The 14,454-nt window shown below is 41.0% G+C and overlaps 1 protein-coding gene across 2 annotated transcripts; it reads right to left on the bottom strand.

Annotated features, from left to right (window-relative positions):
* Positions 1 to 326: 326 nt before the first annotated feature.
* abhd16a (abhydrolase domain containing 16A, phospholipase) lies at positions 327 to 14,432 on the bottom strand. Of its 2 annotated transcripts, XM_054781181.1 has the most exons (20): positions 14,134 to 14,432; positions 13,666 to 13,722; positions 13,512 to 13,578; positions 12,000 to 12,086; positions 11,769 to 11,854; positions 11,599 to 11,672; positions 9,530 to 9,637; positions 9,338 to 9,452; positions 9,154 to 9,255; positions 9,019 to 9,082; positions 8,880 to 8,929; positions 8,602 to 8,725; positions 8,319 to 8,423; positions 8,172 to 8,235; positions 8,033 to 8,089; positions 5,719 to 5,781; positions 5,216 to 5,292; positions 5,049 to 5,147; positions 4,927 to 4,973; positions 327 to 692 (listed from the first exon to the last, which is right to left on the bottom strand). In XM_054781181.1, the coding sequence occupies exons 1-20, from the start codon at positions 14,287 to 14,289 to the stop codon at positions 609 to 611; spliced, it is 1,686 nt and encodes a 561-aa protein (XP_054637156.1). In that variant the 5' UTR covers positions 14,290 to 14,432; the 3' UTR covers positions 327 to 608. The 2 variants fall into 2 exon arrangements, 1 of the variants encoding a protein (XP_054637156.1); XR_008571974.1 differs by lacking the exons at positions 327 to 692; positions 4,927 to 4,973; positions 5,049 to 5,147 and adding an exon at positions 5,420 to 5,504 and having other exon boundaries at positions 5,246 to 5,292.
* Positions 14,433 to 14,454: the final 22 nt, after the last annotated feature.

Raw genomic sequence — 14,454 nt, 5'->3', positions numbered from 1 at the left:
GAAGATTCTGTGATGGAAAGTCTGGACTTTTTCCATTTAACTTGAAGGATGAATCTAACTCTTCAGTGCAGCTCTTTGCTCCAACAGACACACCACCTCTGACTGACTTGAGCTATACTTTATCACCCAACTACCGGCTGCAATCTTTCTACTAGACCTTAGGTTAGGAATAGGTAGGATTTAGGGTTTGGGTTAAGTTTAGGGTTTTGATTCGAGGTTGCCTTGGGGTTAGGGTAGGGTTATGTTAGTGTTGGGGATTGGGTAATATACTGTACATTTGTAGATATTCTGTTTCATGTAGAACAAAATGCTGAGAAACAAAGCAGTGAAGTCCCTTATTCCAACAGTTTATTCAGCATATTTAACTGGACATACAGGAGCTCTACTTTAGACAAAGCTTGAGGAGACGTAATGGAACAGCTTGTCGGCTACTGGAGTTGAGAACATGTGCGGTAGACAAATAATACATCCCTTTTTAAAAGGAGGAATAATAAACCCAAAAGATGGATGTGCTGGGATTTCAAATTTGTTGCAGCACAACACGGAATAAAAAAAACAAACCACAAGTCAAGAGCACACCTTGTGATCATCACATCCATCATGGCTGCTCACAGCACCCACGGGGAGTGGAACTCCGAGGCGGGCAGAGGCGTGCAGTGTGTCGTCTCAAAGTTCCTCATGTACTTCCGAGCCTTAAAAGAAAGAAGAGGAAAATGTGCAGTAGTGGATGATATTAGAAGCCAGTCTCTCTCCGGAGGGCTTTTTTTTTTTATTTTATTTTTTATTTTTTTAAATTCCCCACACCGGAGCATAACATTAGTTGGAATTGATGGCACTCTTCTTGTTTGATGTTAAATGACTTCAATAAGCCAGGCGCCCGCGCAAATATATTACACCAGGAGGCCCTAGAGCACAGGTGAGACGGTTACTATGGCGACCAGAACGGGAGTAAAGATATGTTCCGGGGTGGTAATAATGTGGGAATTGCAAATCTTACTACAAACTTTAGGGAAGAAAATATGCTTTATTATTATTATTGCGTCCAATTGGGAGAGATGAGGCAATGAAGACATTTCATTGGGTACACACAGCCAGAAAATTCTGCCTTTACAATCATAATGCTCATTTTTGAGCTATTTCTTTCTTTGTGGTTGCAGTTCCTTCATGTTTTGCTACATGTACGGGCTAATATACAAGTAAAGTCAGTAAATTGTGTCCTTGTATTAACTGAGCATTATACAATACAGTCAAACCTGTCTTAGCAGCCACCTTTATAGAAGGGCCACCTGCCTATAGCAGCCACTGAAAAATCCCCCCCAGCAAATTTACATGTTATAGACCCTGTGTATAGCAGTCACCTGTCCAATGGAGCCATTTTGTCTCCCTTGGTCAATATCTGACTGCATATAGCGGCCAAATTACCAACTCAAGTAGAAGCTTCATGCACGAAAAAGTTTTGTTTTTCCAATCAATGAAGGCGTCGTGTGTAGACTTTAATTACTGAGTCCTAGCTCAGTCACAATCATTCACAAGATCCACACAAACTGTCAGTTGTTCCACATAAAAAAGCCGTCTTCTTTTGAGCTTGCTATTTCCTGGTCAAACATGTAACTTTAAGAGCGTTTGCACCAAAAAATTACCGCAAAGTAGGCTGGGAACAGGACGTGCTCCCAGCGACGCTACAATAAAAAAAAAAACATATGCTAGCATGCATGCGGCAGCGGGAGCAAAACTGAGTTTGGTTGTACTTAACTGAAGTATTTTATCAGTTATCAGTTATTATTAAGCCTCTAGCTTCCTTTTAGTAAGTAAAAACCTTGGCTATGATTGCACTACATTGTCATGTAGACCTACAAAGTACACTTGGAAGAATAAGAGGTGAATAAATGTATTGTAACTGATGTGAAACTGATGAGGGGTAGGATTAAATAAGCTTTGCTTCTTCCTACTCCTTTTTGGACATGCAAAATTGTGAATTGTACTATGTGATGTGCTACTGTTTGACTCATGCATGTTCAGGATTAAAACCATGAACCATGATAATAACAAGCCTAGTAGTGCTGTACAACTTTTATCCGCAGTGCCATCTACTGGTCAACATTATTATTATTATTTTTTTCCCTTTTTTTTTTTCCTCTACTGGTCAACATTCAAACTGGATGCCAACCTGTCTATAGAGGCCACCTGTCTATAGCAGCCACTTTTGCAGACTCCCTCTAGTGGCCGCTATAGACAAGTTTGACTGTATTTCTTTATATTTCCTGTTTATTCAACTGCAGTGAGGCCTTTATTTAGACCAGGGGTCGGCAACACGTGGCTCTTTAGCCTTCTTATGTGGCTCCCTTTGCCGAGCACAGTGATTTTATTATTTTATTTTATTTTTTAAAACACCAAAGTAGGGGAAATGTGCATTTTTGAAAAGAATGTGAAATATCCAACTCACCGCAAGTCCATGAATGCATCTAGACTGCATTCTGACTGCTGATTGGATGAGCAAGGGAAGGGGAGTTAGGCTAGTCAGAGTGTATGCAGTGAGTCTCACTGGACATTAAAAAAAAAAAAAAAAGGTGAGAGTTTGGAGTTGAGTCTGAAGTAAAGTAAACCTATTATCTAATTAACGAGAGCACAGCAACATGTTTAATAACGAGAAGTAGGCTGTGTTCGGCCCCCGTAACACGGTGTTATCGCCGAGGTGGTGACTCCGGGAGAGGCAGGCAGTGTGCCACGGGAGCTGACTGTGCACTCACCGATCGTGACTGCTGTGAGGCGGGGCGAACCTCTCGGCAACAACCGCAGAAAAAATACGTGCCTTCACTTTGACATCTCCAAATGCCAGAAAGGTCTCTCAAAGATGTTAGGAAAAGTCCTTAAATTTGTCGCTAGTCACTTTTGAGGAAAAATAAGTTTAGAAAGTCGCCAGATTTAGTGAGAAAATGGCCAACACTGACTGGGCTGCACATGAGATGGGAAAGAGGGTGAAGCTGTTCAAAAACGGAGAACACATGAAAGAATCGTTCATAAAAATATCAGCATCTGGAGTTCCAATTAAAAATTAAACAAGACATGATTGAGAAAATGAAAGTATACCTGTCTCTGCAAAGACAGGACCAATAGAATGCTCAGTGCGCCATTACGCAAACAACCCTGATATGCACACATGTGAACTCTGATGGACTTTTTAATGTTAAAGTTGGCTACGTTTTGTTTTAATTTGACACAAAATACAAGAACCACTCAAAAAGGCTTACCGAGTTCAGTGTTGAAACGATTTCAGAGTAGGCCTACACAGGCATGCTGAACCTCTGTTTGGTTTTGTAACAGGGAACATTTTTTAAATAGTACAATTTTTACGTTTATAAGCTGTCCAATGTTTTGCAGCTGCAAACTATTTTTTGAAATTTTTTTTTACTGGGAGAGGAGGAAAAATGTTTGATGGTACAAGGCTGCTGAACCCTGATTTAGACAAATACCTTTAACAATGATACTTCATAGAATACTACAATATGTAGTGTAATACAAATATCAGTGCTGTCCAATGAAACTACCTATTTGAAAAAAAAAGTCAAAAAAATAAGCAAGCATACCTTATTTGTGATAAACAGAAAACAAAATCACACCAAATTTGTAGATACTTTTTTTGCAATATTATATGTACTATAATAAAATGATCACTTCTGTCACTTGAAATCTCTTCATTTTTTTACTTTTCTGCGTGTTAACTTACCGTAAAATGACCGTAATCATGGGCCCTAAACCAAGAGTAAGTGATAAGAAAAAAAGGGAAAAGTTGTCGATAGAAACCAAGCAGGAAATGATCCAGAAATTCTGACCCCTTCACGCTCTCTCTCTAATTGGCTTATTATCGGGGCACCGCCTACGCTCTCATCTCATTGGCTGACTTATCCAGCGCGTCTGTGAGTTTGTGTGAGAGACAGGCTTCTCCCTTCCTCATCGTAGTCGCCCTTAAACTAGTTGATTGTTTTTGTTTTTCAGTTTTATTCATTTACAGTAATCTTATTTATTACCTTATTTTATATCGGAATGTTACTCTACTATGTCTATGCTAACGTTTTCTTATATTTTCCCACCATATTTGGTGGACTTTGAATATTTTGAAGGGCCAAAGGTGGTGAGTTTGGGAAGATCTTGGAACGGATTAGGCTATTTACACATATTTTATGCTTCGTATAACATAAAATCCCTCTAATAAAAACGTTCTCGGAATGGATTATTTACGTTGTAGGGGCGTCTACTGTAACGTTAAACTCTCATAGACCTGATCTAGTGTATCGCCTGGTCTCGTCTCATGACACTCCAACGTAAAACTCAAACGATTTCAGATTTGAAATCAGAAAAACACCAAAAATATAATCTATCCTGCAATTTAATAAAAATATTGGTGCTGAGCAATAAAAAAAAAACAAACATGTAATTTTCCTTTTATGAGTCTTACTTTGTACATTTTACAAAAAATTTTACAAAACTATAATTTTAAAAAACAATGTTTTTATATGACGGCTATGATATTTTATTCTATATTGGATATGACCGTATCAACTTCAGCTTTACAGATACCGTGTCTGCTCTGCAAATTAAGCGCAGAGGGCTCGATGCTATCTTTAGCTCCTTTTATGCCGTCTGCGAAAGCAGACATTCTTCCACCACCACCACAATGGGGAGGGGGACCATTAATTCAGCCTGGAAATTTTCCACCTTCGGAGGTAGTATCGGAGCCAGCTGTGTGCAAGGGTATTCTATAATGTCAAGTTTGACACGTCATTTGTCCTGCACGGTTGTGTTGAAAGCAACTGTCGCCGTCGTGAGGCGCTGACATCATTTAACTATTTGCTTGCAGCATGCCGTGTGAAAGCACATCCAGTTGGCTGGGTTGTGCATCAAAGGCAAAGAATGTTACAACTTTCTTACCAGGAAAAGAGCCAGCTGTCGTCTTCCTTCAAGAGTCATGTCCTCACCTGGCAACAACAAGAGTGTCACTCCTGCATCGTGTCCCCATGATAAACGTGCACGAGTGGGCGCAGAGAACTCACCGACATTCCAGGGAAACAACACATCTCTGTCCGCCTGATAGGACTGCAGCACGGACAAACACCAGTCGTCGTCCACCTCGTAGCCGCTGTACATGGACGCTGGCGGCCAACAGCGAGCAGACGTCACCAATCATCATATCCAATGATACTAGAATCCACTCACTCACCCTCCTCCATGTGATTGGAGGCACCCAGCCACTGCCTGACCACTCGGACGCCTTCCTCTGTCATTATTTTGGGATACCTGGCCAGGTTTAAACACATTAGTTACACATTCAGTACATGTGTACATGTGGTAAACACAGTACGGCACAAAAGCAAACATTTTATTGTATCGTGGGACAATAAAACAGAAATAAACGTGAACATACATTAGAATGTTGCAGTACATGTTGGAATTCATGTTTCCCCTCAATGAATCACAGCTCTCCCAGTTCCAGCAGCACTCATGCTTGACTGTAGGCAAGACACAATAATCTCGCTACCCCACTTGTGTTGCCAGCTATGTAGACAATGTGTGTGATGACTTCCTTTCAAGCTGTACACCGAGTACCCTAAAGTATATCCAAGTTGACTTTCTATAGTGTTGTAATCAAATCTTTACTCTGTGCTTGTGTCACATATTTGAATGTACTGGTACGTATGTGGCAACGGTGCAATCCCAACAGACCTGAACTGAAGCAGCTTGAGCAGAAGGTCATTGCCTCGATTAGACATGACGTCTTCTGGACTCCTGCAGGACGGTCAAGAAGTTAACATCCAACACTGCGCAGTGAGATTTTATTCTAGTATTGTTTTGGCTTTTTTATAAAGCCAAAATGTATGAATTTGTCGTACTCAGCATGCAATTAGACTCTTGAATACACTTGTATGCTTCACTGCTCTCCATTTTGTCGCATTTTGCGAGTTTCAGTTTTGAGTTCAGTCTGTACAGTGCACATAAATAAACAGATATACTCACTATCTCAACAGTATCTCAAATCAGGGGGGGTGTGAAAACATTTCCGTCCCCAGTGGGGGCATGACAGAAAATAATAGAGAACCACTGATTTACGATAAACCCAGCCTGGGGCTGTTTCAGCCAAGCAGAAAGCTGAAGAAAGTCATTCCTGGAAAAGACCCACTGGTCTGACTGAGTCTTCAATGTAAATCCTTTATGATATAAACAAACAGCAAACATGCGTTTTTGGACAATCTCCATTCACTTTTCTGCTTGCTTGCCAAAACACATTTAAAGTACAACTTTTCCCCCTTATTGGTGTGGACATGGTCTTAGCTAGGATGCATCATGAGAACAGACAACATAAATATTAAGGGCGCAACAAGACAGAAAATTCACACTTTGGTTGGATATTTATCACCATTTGATGTTTCATATTTCAAAGAAATTATCATGCCTTTTTTAACTTTATTCAAATTCTTTATTTCAACTCAAGAGTGGTTTTCAAGATACAGTAAATGATATTTAAAATTACATATTTCTGCTGTGCATACTTAGACGTTAAAACCATATACAGTGTTCCCTCGTTTATCGCGGGGGATAGGTTCCCAAAATAGCCTGCAATAAGTGCAATCCTGGAAGCAGCCAACTATATTTTTGTACAATTATAAGTACAAAAATATACATTAAAAATAGACTTTTAAGGCTGTGAAACCAACCCCTCACAATACACTTTATGCACTTTTCTCAGACAGACATTGACCTTTTATCACATTTCTCTCTTGTTTAAACACTCTCAAAGTCCAAATTTCGTTTGAATTTTAAATGATCAACTTACAAGATTGGACACAAGAAATTAAGTGACTCACCGTGGCTCGTCCTGGGGCCGTTAGGCTGTAGCGTTTTTGTATTCTTGTTAAAAACATATTCCTCGTTGTCCTCCGTGAACTGAAGATTAATTTACAGTCTTTGAGGCGCCCTACAGCCGCGTAACTTCTGCCTTCATTCAGCAAGTATGATCGCTAGCAGCTAGCGATCATACAACAGGCAACAGGCATGCCTTCAACGAAGGGAACTGAACGCAGAACACAATGGGCGCGTTCTCCCCTAGCCAATCAGGACTGTTGTGGCTCTAGATTTACTGAGAGGAACTGGACAGTCTGGAGACGTCTATAGAGCAGAGGGGCCATAGTGCCTAAAGTCCGACACCTGCTCCGAGCAGACCGAGGGCTGAAAACACTCATGTTGATGGTGATTAATGTTAACGGTGATTAAGGGTGCAGACAAGTCCAAACATTTATGTGTTTTGATCTGATAAATCTGGTAACTTTGATCAAGTATAAAATGACTACAGCGTCTGTTTGGATATTAGCAGCTATTAACGTCGATGGAAAAAACAACTGACGCTGGGAACACCAAGGTAGGTTGAATTGCAAGGTTTAAAGTGTGTGTAAAGCACCTAATGTGCGCTTATTGTCATTCATAGTCAGTGCAATTTGCAAATACGCAAATCTTGTTTTATCACACATTCTAATATAGTCAAACATAAAGAATATAAGATAAATATATGCAAATACACAAATCTGGTTTACTCACAACTCCAAGTATGCAAACTTGATTTTTTTTTATCTTCTGTTCTGTTTTATGATATTTTATACACACTGCATTGCATTTTAAGAGGGTTTTCTTGTTCTTCTGCAATTGAGCTACCGCAACCAAGCAATTTCCCTTGTGGATCAATAAAGACTGTCCAAATCGGGTAGCAGTGCCATAGTTCACAGTCTGAGTGGCTTCTGGCTGCTCTATTCTCGCGAGACAGCTTTTTTTTCCCCAAATGAAAAATCTCATCACGTTTTAATCTTTTAATGGTGACACCCCTAACGGCCACACGCATAATCATTTGGAGACAGTATCGTTCCAATATCGTTCCATTCAAACCAGACCGCTGAACGGGTCGATACAGATACATGTATTGTTGCACCCCTAACAAATACATGCTTTTTGCAATTGCACAGTAGTTCCATGATGACCATGTGACACTTACGAGGTGGTGATAATTTCATCCCTGGTTCTCCGGATAAGCAGGACTGGGCCTTGGTATCTACCAGGAGACGGAAGCATCATCAGCCACGTCAGTTCAATCCACAAATACGCGATACTGACTAATGCCTCTCTCTACTCACTTGAGCAGCTGCTCTGAATTGTTGAGGTTCATGTACTGTCGCACCGTGTGCTGCACCAGGGGTCCTGAGACACAACACATGTATTAGCTGATGCTAAAGCTAGTAGGAGACACAAAAAACTTGACTGAAGCAAGCACGAGGACTCACTCCAGCTATCAGGCATGACCTTGAGGGCCAAAGGCAGAAGGTCATCAAAAGAGGCATCCAAAACCACCGATTGGATCTCTGGGTATGACATCACTGCCCAAGTAGCTACAGAGGGAGAACAATTAAGTTGGGCCACAACTTCTCCACAGTGCTTAGCATTATTTTTTCCATATTTAGGATCTAAAGATGCTACCTTCTAACTACGCATTAGTGGTACTGGTAGCCGTTTGAGAATCCATGCAACAGACGATACCAATATGATAGCATTGTTGTGTTTGTGTACCTGTGAACCCTCCTATGGACCAGGCATATACGACTATGTTGCTGAGCTGGAAGCCCAGCTTGTGTATTGCAAACTGGATCACAACGTCCATGGCGTTGGCCTCATTCTGTGGAAACGGCACCCCCTGGAAAACAAGATAAACAAAACATTGTTTGTACTGTAATAAAACTCCCACTGTGGAGTCGGATACAATCTCTCTGCTGATGTTATCTGCTGCAAAACTACAATTCTAACATTTGTTTCCCTGCTGCACATTATAGCACCAAACTGCTGTTTACCGTGCTGCCTCCGAAGCCCGGATGGTTCCATCCCAGGACAGAGTAGCCGCCTGCAGAGTGCATCAAAACACAACACCATTCAAACCCCCGCAAAGTGACTCATCCGCACGTCATGACACTTGTGAGGATCAGTTCTCACCCTCCAGAGGAGTGTTCATGCACCCCACCTCGTAGAATCCGGCATTGCCTTCGCAGCAGATGACCTGCAGGCAGAACACAAATGTGAGTGAAGTGACACACGCACCCAGATGGCTTAATGTGTGCAGTCATCTACCAGAGTTTGGCCCTTGCGTATTCCGCCTCCCCTTCGATCTACAAACATGGTGTCGATCTCGTTGCCGTCGCAGGCAATCAGCTTGTTTCTCTGGCCGTCAAACTGTGACGGAAGGAAGGCAGGAAGCCAGGAAGAGTCTTTATTAGAAACCACCAGAGGTGTGTAGCGTTTGTGTGCTTGTTACCTCCTCTATTAACTTGGCCTGGCCTTGCTGGAGCATGGGCCTCATGGCTTTCTGCAGCAACCCCACAGAGCCCGGATACAGCATCCTCCTCCCAAAGGAGTGCGCGATGAGAAAACTGGAACAGGACCAACATAACTGATGATGATGACCATGTGTGGTACAGTGTGACAAGCTGTTAGAAGTGAGGAACACCTGACGATGTGGCACGGCAGCGTGCGCACAGAGCGAAGCATGCCGTCTGCTGCTCCCCTCAGTCTGGGCTCTGGCTTCAGCAGCGACACGCCAGCCTTGGACAGCTTCCTGTCACACATAGTTAACATGCTTGCAGCAAACTGATGAGCTGAGAAAACAGAGAAGACAGCGGCAGACCAATTCTGCAGACTATATATGCAATGGAACTTATTTATGGCTTTATTGACAAAACAAGTACTACAAGGCACTATTTCTAGTACCGACATATGACAAGATAATATGTCTGACATAAACCGCTGCTGACTTTTGAGGACACGCAGCTAAAAATGAGAAAAATAAACATGAGCTTAGCACGTTGCTGTGCTTTAGCTCTGGATACTGCAATGTTAGTATACTCCAGTTTCCACTTTGCTGCAGCAGCCACCAAGAACATTTGTTATTCTGTTAACATCCACCAGAGATCGTCCTCCATTGTTGGCGTTTCGGACCATGTCTAGTTTAGGGTGGCTTGTTTTTTACCCTTGGGGCGCACAATAAATAATCGGCTAATTATCAGTCCCATATGAGAAATTATTACGTCACACCAATAAATCAGAGGCATCCTCCATCAATTGTAGTTATCTCATGATATTTAGTGGAGTCGCAAGTTTCGGAATTTTTGGGGGAGAAAGAAAAATTATTATTTTTTTTTAGATGTGTTGAAAGTCTGCAGAACTGGACAAAATGGGCCAATGATGTGTTGCATCAATAAATGTAAGGATTTTTGCATTTTATTCACTAACCCAAATAGCACACACTCTATGCTGGTAAAATAAGTGGAAAAGGTTAAAAAACTGAATTCTAAACAATTAAAATGGGGAAAAAAAAATAATTTGGGAAAAAAATTAATCGGATTTCATAGGGCCCTACGAGAGTTTGTTAAAAAAAAGTAACATATTCTAGATCACACCATAAACTGATCTATAACCATGTCAAATGATTAGTCTTACCCTGAAAGTATTTTGCCCCTTTTTTCCAATTTGATCTTTTATTGGATTAGAGGCCTGACTCACAGTGGTTTGTTATAAAAGCCAAACAATATTGTTGATCCAAAAGCTGCAGGCCTCACTTGCCTCAGCTAAGGTCAGTGTTCATGACTCCACCATAAGAAACCACGGTCTGCATGGCAGAGTTCCAAGACCAAAACCACTGCTGAACAAAAAGAACATTAAGGCTCGTCTCAATTTTGCCAGAAAACATCTTGATGATCCCCAAGACCTTTGGGAAAATACTCTGTTGTCTGACGAGACAAAAGTAGAACTTTTTGGAAGGTGTGTGTGTCCCATTACACCTGGAGTAAAAGTAATGCCAGAAAGACTTGCTGTGATAAATGGAACCATTAATTCTGCTGTCTACCAAAACGTCCTGAAGGAGAAAGTCCAGCCATCTGTTTGTGACCTCAAGCTGAAACCAACTTGGGTTCTGCAGCAGGACAATGATGCACAACACACCAGCAAGTCTACCTCTGAATGGCTGAAGAAAAACAAAATGAAAACTTTGAAGTGGCCTAGTCAAAGTCCTGACCTGAACGCTACTAAGATGCTGTGGTATGACCTTAAGGCCCTTCATGCTAGAAAACCCTCCAATGTGGCAGAATTACAACAATTCCGCAAAGATGTGTGGGTCAAAATTCCTCCACAGTGCTCATTGTAAGTTATCGCAAACGCCTGATTGCAGTTGTTGCTGCTAAGGGTGGCCCAACCAGTTATTAGGTTTAGAGGGCGATCACTTTTTCAAAGAGGGCCATGTAGGTTTGGATTTGTTTTCCCTCCCTCCCTTATAAAAAGTTTCATTTAAACACTGCATTTTGTGTTCAGTTGTGTTGTCATTGACTAATATTTAAATTTGTTTGATGATCTGAAGCATTTAAGTGTGACAAACATGCAAAAAAATAAGAAATCAGGACGGGGACACCATACCACTGTGGGCATTTTCTCTCACGATTACATACATAAAAGACAATGATGATTGGCAGCCTTCATCTTTAATAAAATAGCTCATTCATTTATTTAAAAACAACAAAAGCTTACGGATTGCTCGCTTCTGTCCACCTGAAATCTGCAGGCCAGTGAGAGAAGTCAAAGTCGTAGCATCTCAGTTTCTTCTACATATTTCGGGAAGAAACAGACTAGAAATTATTACATGGAAAAAACACATGTACACTTCTCCTAATCCTTGTGTGAAGCTGACATGTCCTCACCTTGTTAGCTGGTGAGTGATTTGTCTTTGCCTCCTCCAAAATGGAAATAAACTGAAGATATTCCGGACTTCTCCATCTGCCCCAGCCTTGAGGAGGAAAAAAAGCAACAGATTTACCAACGCTTAACATACTGTAATTGTGCTACAAGGCCTCAGAGTGCAGAGTGCCGATGTCTCACTCTTAATAACATTTGGACTCATGCACCTACGGACTGAATGAGTGTCATCTCACCTCGCAGACATGCTACGCCAAAAAGACATAGCATGGCCGTTGCCATATACTGACTCACTGGTGCCAATTTACTGCTGCAGATGTAGCCTAACAAAAAACACGCACGCACCCGCACACAGACAGACACACACACAACATGAATCAATATAAGAAGTTGAAGTGTTGCACACACTACCTCCAGCAATAAATGAATGATTCAGTTGATTGGTTTAATCCTACATGTGGGAGAACGGAAATCCATATGATCCCCACCCACTCACGTCACACTTTCTGCCGGGTGAAATCTCACAGCGGACCAGTGAAATTAGTATGACGACACACTTTAGCTTTATCAGAAGGATTCAACTGATGTGAACATTATAAGTGAAGGATCGTGTCATGTACTGAGTTTTAGCTTCCATGAATAAAGAAAATGTTGGGCTTTTTTTAAATATCATTTGTTATTATTTAAGAAACAATGCTTTATGGGGGAAAAAAAAATTCCTTTTTAAAAATTATTTTCATATTTTTATGGGAAAAATTAGGGATGTCCGATATTGGCTTTTTTGCTGATAACCGATATGCCGATATTGTCCAACTCTCAATTTCCGATTGCAATATCAACCGATTCCGATATGTGTACCATCGCATATCTTTTTCTTGAGTAAAAATGTTGTAAAGTGTCAATACTCTTAAATGTTTTGTAGGCTACGCCACCCATCTCTGAGTAACAGTCAACTCTAGCCAACTGACGTCACACACATCATTTCCCAGGCCCTGCTTCTTCTCAAAAGTCGCACACAACTAGTTACAGATACTGTACAGTATTACACTTTATATCATGTCTTTTGGAAGCCTTATATTTGTATTTTCATTCATTTTGCTATTTTTATGCTTGGAAATGCTTCATTTAGACCATGAAGACATACAATTTCCTTAAATATAATTTAAAAAAACTAACAGACCATATTCACCCACAAAACATTAATTACTACATTTTGAAAGCCTCCGATAGAGGGCGCGATGTTCGAACCGCGATGTAGCAAGCGACGACTGTACTGTATAATATTTTTGCATGGCAACATGGATTGCTATGATATGCTGCGATGTATGAACCCTGTTTGATGCACAAACCAGTTTCGATTACCTGACATTTTTAACTTAGCAGCATTTCATTGTCTCACGTTAGGTCTTTTGAAGGTGAAAATAGTTGCATCAGAAGGAAAGAAAGAAAAAGAGCAAAAAAGAGAAAGAGAGAGAGAGAGAGAAAGAAAGATATTCACATTTAAAACTAACAATACATTTACACATTTAAAAATAAAAAGGGCATCTAAAGTCGAAAGTCCCTGGGGTTATGCAACTCGAAATCCCTCACAAAAAATGAGGATAAAATGCAACTCGTAATTGCACAAAAGGTTGCAAAAACTCGTGTCTTTGACTTGCATCATAACACAATTATTAACTGTAATACTGTAAGTATATGGATGAAATAATTCAGAAGACTCCCCCACTTACTTTAGCTCCCTTTCTTACCTTTTCTGTACAGATAGCAGATCAGAAGAGGGGAGGTGTAGTAGGACAGATACCACAGTGTTGTGGCCTGGAGAAACAACACACGAATTATTAGTAATTATTATTATTACTATATAACGCATCATTTCATCAGACTCATTAACATCACACTGACCCAACCGAGAATGCTGTCGGAGTGTTTCTCCAGACTCCCTGGCTGGTAGTTCCATCCCTGTCCACAGGAGGAGAAATAAAATCGCAATACAAACTCTTATTTCTTAAAAACAGCTCCAATTGTATGACTATCCCGTAGGCTTTACTAAAGGATGCTAACATTAGCATTAGCAGCAGGTGCATGACTTTGAAGGAATTGCAATGTGGCTACAACTGGATTGTCTCTCACTGTGGTGGTGACAAACAAGAAGAGACACAAACATAGCAGGCTGTTGCTGTGTGACTCTTATTTGCAGTCGTGATTTCAACATTAGCCAGCCAACTGCAATGACAGCAGGCGGTCAATAGCGATACACTGACACTTCCGGATGTAGCCGGTGCCACAGCCACAGCTAACAGGAACCGAAACCGCACGGATTTGTGTGTTAGCCGCACAAAATGAATGGACAATGGAGTTCATATTTCTTACCCTTCTCCCTGCTCTTCCTTCCAATCGAGGTTGGTCTGGGGAGCGATGAATTCTTTGAAGATGAGGCCCTACAACACAGCGCAGCCATGTCCAACCGGCCATTCTTCCTGGATGACGACGGAAGCCGGCGATGGACACAAATGCAACGTCGCGCATCTTAAATTTTCTTTTTAATTTTTTTTAGTACACCTACGCAGTATTACAGCGATATTTGCTTGTGTTGCTATTAAAGCTTACCTTAGCTTAGCTATTAAAGCTAAGATACACATGGCAGCCACTCTAAATGCAAACACAGTGACTCATTCAAAACAATCATTTTCA

Source organism: Dunckerocampus dactyliophorus, chromosome 7 (assembly GCF_027744805.1).
Source record: "Dunckerocampus dactyliophorus isolate RoL2022-P2 chromosome 7, RoL_Ddac_1.1, whole genome shotgun sequence".
In the NCBI taxonomy this organism is placed as follows: domain Eukaryota; kingdom Metazoa; phylum Chordata; class Actinopteri; order Syngnathiformes; family Syngnathidae; genus Dunckerocampus; species Dunckerocampus dactyliophorus.
The sequence above is the reverse complement of the archived record's forward strand: the minus strand, read 5'-3'. Positions and strand labels throughout refer to the sequence as shown.